A 6,299-nucleotide genomic window follows, 5' to 3' on the forward strand; every position below is an offset into this window, starting at 1 on the left:
AACCGTATAGTATTCTGGGGTAGTATACACAGTTTGACAATTTTTTTCTTCCAATCCATGAGTATGGATTGTCTCCATTTCCTTGTGTCCTCTTCAATTTCTTTCATCAGTATTTTATAGTTTTCAGAGTATAGATCTTTGACCTCTTTGGTTAGGTTTATTCCTAGGTACCTTAATATTTTCAGTGTAATTGTAAGTGGGATTTTTTTTTTTTTTTGAGAGCGCTGTAAGTGGGGATGGTGGGGAGCAGTAGAGAAAGAGAATCTTTAGCAGGCTCCAAAGTCAGTGCAGACCCTGACATGAGGCTCAATCCTACAACCCTGTAATCATGACTTGAGCTGAATTTAAGAGTCTGACACTTAACCAAGTGAGTCACCCTAGTACCCCTGGGATTGTTTTCTTAATTTCTATCTCTGCTGCTTCACTATTGGTGTATAGGAATGCAACATACTTCTGTACATTGATCTTGTATCTTGCGATTTTACTAAATTTATCAGTTCTAGTAGGTGTGTGTGTGTGTGTGTGTGTGTGTGTGTGTGTGTGTGGATGTGGATTATTCTGGGTTTTCTATATATAGTATGATGTCCTCTACAAATAGAGTTTAACTTCCTCCTTGCCAATTTGGATGCCTTTTCTTTTTGTTGTCTGATTGCTGTGGCTAGGACTTCCAGTACTATGTTGAATAAAAGTTGTAAGAGTGGTGATCTTGGTCTTGTTTCTAACCTTACGGGGAAAGCCCTGTTTTTCATACAGGGTAGTCTTCATAGCCAAACAATTTTCCTGTTCTTGACTCCCATGAGAAATTCCAATATCCAATCTCCCTTTTTATTTAAGTTGACTCAAGCTGCAGTTCCGGTCATCTGCAATTCAAGGCTCTCTAACCTATCTTTAGATCAATCCTCCCTCTGTTGCTATTATTTATCTAAAAAGCAAATGAGACCATATTATTGCCTAATTATAACCCTTTCATTGAATGCCTCTGTTTAAAGTTCATGACTACATTCTATGCACCTCTGTAAGATACTCTTTGCCTTGCATATTAAAATTTAGTACAGCTGAACTGCTTGTGGTTTACTGAGCACATTGCATTGCTGGGTCTCCAAAGGTCTTTGTTCCCTTCGTTTTCATTGGAAGAGCCCTTACTTTCCTTTGTGTCTGCTCTTGAAACTTTCAATTTTTTATTTAACATATATTTAATTCACACCACTTTTTGCAAGGTATCATGAAAACTTGCTGGTATTACCATTACCTGCAGACCTCCATAGTCCTCATGGACCTTCTAATCTAGTTAGGAAGGCAGATAATGTAAACAAAATTGCAAAGTGCTGAGTGGTAAGTATGTAGAGAATGCAGAGGAGATGAGAGTAGATGCAGAGAGGCTGGTTTGAATGCTGCTTCAGGAGTCCAGACCAGGGTTGACAGTAGCTTGGCCTGTGGTTCTGGCAATGGGATGAGGAGACTGTTTAGGAGAGAGAATCAGTGGTGACTGACCAATGTTGAAAGGGAGAAAAAGGCAGGGGTGAGCCCCCAGGTTTCTGGTTTAAGCAAGTTGGTGATTATTAATGCCATTTTCTGTTATAGAACATACTAAAGGAGAGAGTTTGGGGAAGATGTGTTAGGAGGAACGCTGAGTAGGCACATGGATATACTATTCTGGAATGCAGAAGAGACCTGAATTTCCAGGCTGCACTGAGTCTTTCTGCACTGTGCTCTCTTTACCCACAGTGTTCTTACTCTAGCTGAGATTTGTTCATCTAAGTGTTCCCAACAGCTAGTACAGAAACTCAATGTTATAAATCCTCAATAATAATCAGTTTAATGGAGGAATTTAAATATCTGGTGAGTTTGTCAACCCTGTGTTTAAAATTAAAGAATATGATAAAAGTCTATAATTTGTTTTTATTCATTGAAATTCAGGTAAAATGTGAATGAGTCAATTCATTTTAAATTTTACTTGCACTTTCATGTGAATCTGCAAATGACTCCTCTGTATTTTAAACAAGAGGCTTATATAAATATATTCAACAGAGTACAAGGAGTTAGAAAATCTCACAAATATATATGGGTTTATTAAGCAAGATGGCTTCATTTATTTTAAAAGGAAAATTTTGAAATTAGAGAAATTCTACCATGGTTTTACTAAGGCTACAAGTAGTCTAAGAAGTCTTCTATGATAAGTTGGCAAATAATAACTTTCCCAAGAATATGTTCATGAAATATCACTGAAGAGAACACCAGATGTTTAAGAGAAATGCTTATTCAGACTAGAAGCAAAAAAAAAAAAAGGTCTTCTGCTTGAAAGAGTAAAGAAAAAGGAATTAAAAGTCTCAGGAACAAGTTTCATAGGAGATTGCCTCAACCTTAGACAAGGAGCTACAACTGTGTGACTCTGTTGCTCAATGGAATGAGGATTTCTGTGGTCACCACTGCTACAGTGATAGTCCTAACTAGTGAATTGCCAGCTAAGAATTCCTAAGAAAAAATGATGTCTAGGTTCAGTTAATAAAGAAGAAACCACTTTACAGTGACTTCCTCCTCAACTATTTTCCAATAGTGGAGCCAAGTAATTCGTGAAAACAGGCTTAATTACTAAAACTGTGCAATTACTTTCTGGAGAACTTTGCAGTGGTAGTGTAGAAGAGGCAGGGGTTGATAATGAGAAAATGAGACCAGGAGGAGAAAAATAAGATGAAAGAAAATGAGAAAATTAGCCCATTTATAATCAAATGGCCATTGTGAACAGTACAGATTGATGTGCCCAAAATGTACATATTTCTTTTCCACATTTTTAAATGCTTTCTAAGAACAGAATTGAGTTCTCAAAAATAGAATAGGTGTTAATATTAATAGCCTGTGTTAACCTTCACTAAAAGCTTCTAATGTTGTCTTCCAGGCATTCTCTAATAAGCAGCACTCTAAAAAGGAAAGGCTGACAATTTGAATAAATTAAGGTGATATTTAAATTAGATGACATGGGTTTAACATTTCCAGGATCATATTGTAACAATTAAAAATGTTAGATAACCTAATTGATTATACTTGGGGAAAATACATTATCTTGGTTTTCATTAATTTTTTTTTAGTGGGGGCTAGAATGTCAAGAAATAGGAAATTTTGAGAAAGTATAATAGGCAGTATATAGGGATATCTCTGAGATATTGTAGGTTTGGTTCCAGACCACCTCAATAAAGCCAATCTCACAATAAAACAAATGAAATGATTTTTCCCTCTGCATATGAAAGTAATGTCTACATTATACTGTAGTCTATTAAGTGTATAATAGCATTATGTCTAAGAATTCACCTTAAGTAAAAAATACTTTGTTGCTGGGTTGCCTGGGTAACTCAGTTGATTAAGCATCTGACTTCACCTCAGGCCATGATCTTGCAGTTTGTGAGTTTGAGGCCTGTGTGGGGCTCTGTGCTGACAGCTCAGAGCCTGGAGTCTGCTTCAGATTCTCATTCTCTCTCTCTCTCTCTCTCTCTCTCTCTCTCTCTGCCTCTCCTCAGCTGCACTCTGTCCATCTCTCTCTCTCTCCAAAATAAACATTAAAAAAATTTTAAAAATACCTTATTGCTAAAAAAAAAAAATGCTAACCACCATCTGAACTTTTAGCAGGTTATAATCACTGATTGTAGACCACTATCACAAATATAATAATGAAAAGTTTGAAATTGGTAATTATGAGAATTACCAAAACATGACACAGAAGCACAAAGTAAGCAAATACTGTTTGAAAAATGGTGCTGACATAATTGCTTGCTGTAGGGTTGCCACAAGCCTTAAATTTGTGTTTACAAAAACTGTTATCTGTGAAACACAATAAAGCAAAGCTCAATAAGACAAGATGCTTATTATCCCCCCCCAGATGCTCACATCCTAATTCCTGGAACCTGTGAATAGGTTATGCCAGGGTGGTTAGGGGAGTATTAAGGTTGTTAATCAGATTACAATAAAATATGTTGATTTTTCTGGATTATCTGGATGGGCCCAATGTAATCACAAGAGTCCCTTAAACAGAATAAGGAAGGTTAGAAAAGGTTAGGAAGAGATGTGAGGGTGAGAACTGGAATGATGTGATTGTTGGCTTTCAAAATGGAAAAGATAGATGAACCCCAAAATGCAGGCAGCCTCTAGAAATTGGAAAGGGGGCAAGAAAACAGAGGGGTGTTATGTTACAATCTCCAGTTCTAATTGAGAATTTTTCCATTTTCTTTATTTCTGTACTTGTTTAGCTTCTTAAAATTTGAAAATGCTTTGTATACATACAGACTTAAAATTTTTACTTCTGATAAATTAGTCCTTTCTCAGTATGTCCTTTTTTCTGTAATACTTTGTCTTGAAGTCTCTTCTGCCTAATACTAATATAGCCATGACAGGTTTCTTACACTTAATGTTTACATGGTTTAACTTCCATCATATTTTTTACTTTCAACCTATTTGTGTCTTTGTATTTAAAGTGAATCTCTTGAAAAGGGCATTTAATTAACCTCTCTTTTAGATATCATCTCTTCAATTGAAGGGTTTAGTTCATTGATGTCATCATTGATATGATTGAGTTTGAGTCTACCATCTTATGTGCTTTTTCCATTTTTCTCTTTGGCATTTTTTTAAAAGTTTATTTTTTGAGAGAGTGAGAGAGTACATGCACGAGCAGGGGAGGGGCAGAGAGAGAGGAGAGTGAGAATCCCAAGCAGGCTCCATGCTGTCAGCTCAGAGCCTCATGTGGGATCATGACCGGAGCCAAGATCAAGAGTCAGATGATTAACCAACTGTGCCACCCAGGTGCCCCTCTCTTTGGTATATTTTGTTGGTTTGTTCTTGCCTCTCTTCTTGGTCAATTTTTATTTTTCAGCTTCTTAACTATTTCTTTAATGGTTTCTCTAGGACTAACATTATCTTTAATATATCAAAGTTCATTGGTTTTACATCCAACACTTCACACTTTCTAGGTCACACTTCCCATTTAACATGAGAGTTCATATTTCACACTTTCCCACTTCTCATTTCATGTTTTCACTTCCCACTTCATACATTTAAAAATGTTACACAGTAGAATACCCTTTACCCATACCAGCCTTTGTGCTATTTTTGTCATACTTTGTATTCATGTTTCATAAACGTTCCTTTCAAAATTATTCTTGCCTTAATTAGCACTTTTACACATGTTATCTCATTAACTTCTTCTAAGTACTCAATGGTAGTTCTTTTCATTGCTATCCTATATTAGTACTCTGTTTTTGGTTTTCACTAGTTTTTGTGCACAGGGTGGTTCTTGTTATACCTGAATAAGGTTTCATTGAGCTTCTTGTATCTTTAAGTCAATGTTTTTTCATCAAATTTGTGAAACTTGAGGAGGAGTTAAGATGGCAGGAAAGTAGGGGGACCCTGGGCTTTCCTTGTCTCTCAAACACAGCTGTATTGACATCAGATCACTTGGAACACCCAGGAAATTGATCTTAGGATTGCAGAAGGATCTCTCCTATTGAAAGGAGGCAGCATAGCAGGTGTGAAGCTTATTGTAACAGATCAAAGCACACCTGGTTAAAGGTCCAAACACTCTCCACTGCAAGCAAGGAGGAGCTCTTTAGAGGGCTGACTAGTGAAATGAGCAGTCAAAATGAAGAAGCAGAGTGCACGCAGCATATACCTGAAACACTTCTTGAAGTGCCAGGTCCTGGACAGTGTGTGACCCCTTTTTAATACAGAATTATTCTCAGGTACAGGAAACCTAGCTTTCAAACCACTCAAAAGACAGAAACTTGGCCAAAATGACAGAGGAATTCTCCTCAAAAGAAAGGCCAAGGAGAAATCACAGCTAGGGACTTGCTCAAAGCAGACAGAAGCAATAGATCTGAACAAGAATTTAGAACAAGAGTCATAAGACCACTAGCTGGGCTTGAAAAAGCATAGAAGATACCAGAGAAACCCTTGTTACAGAGATCAAAGACTAAAAAGTAGTCGGGTTGAAATAAAATGCAAAAATGTAGGGTTGGGATGCCAAAATGACTGGATACAGTGACCATGAGGATTGAAGAAGCAGAGGAGAAAAATAAGTGATATAGAAGATAAAACTAAGGAAAATAATGAAGCTGAAAAGAAGAGGGAAAGAAAATTATTAGATCACAAAAGAAGACTTAGGGACCCCAGTGCTTCCATAAAGCAAAAACAATATCCATATCCTAGGAGTGGCAGAAGAAGAGCAGGGAAAAAGGGGAAGAAGAAGGTTTATTTGAACAAATTTTATCTGAGAACTTCCCTAATCTGGGGAAGAAACAAGTATTCAAGTCCAAGAGGCA

The 6,299-nt window shown here is 36.8% G+C and overlaps 1 protein-coding gene across 1 annotated transcript in view; it reads right to left on the minus strand.

Moving 5' to 3' along the window:
* Positions 1-1,263, minus strand: part of GC (GC vitamin D binding protein) — a 34,390-nt gene extending 33,127 nt beyond the window's left edge. The window contains exon 1 of the mRNA XM_047092261.1: positions 1,250-1,263. Within this exon, the coding sequence (XP_046948217.1) occupies positions 1,250-1,263 (14 nt within the window). The remainder of the gene's footprint in view (positions 1-1,249) is intronic.
* Between the last annotated feature and the right edge of the window lie 5,036 nt (positions 1,264-6,299).

This window comes from Lynx rufus, unplaced genomic scaffold, assembly GCF_022079265.1.
Source record: "Lynx rufus isolate CCGP_SWC_20201006 ecotype Redwood Valley unplaced genomic scaffold, mLynRuf1.p SCAF_3, whole genome shotgun sequence".
Classification (NCBI taxonomy): Eukaryota; Metazoa; Chordata; class Mammalia; order Carnivora; family Felidae; genus Lynx; species Lynx rufus.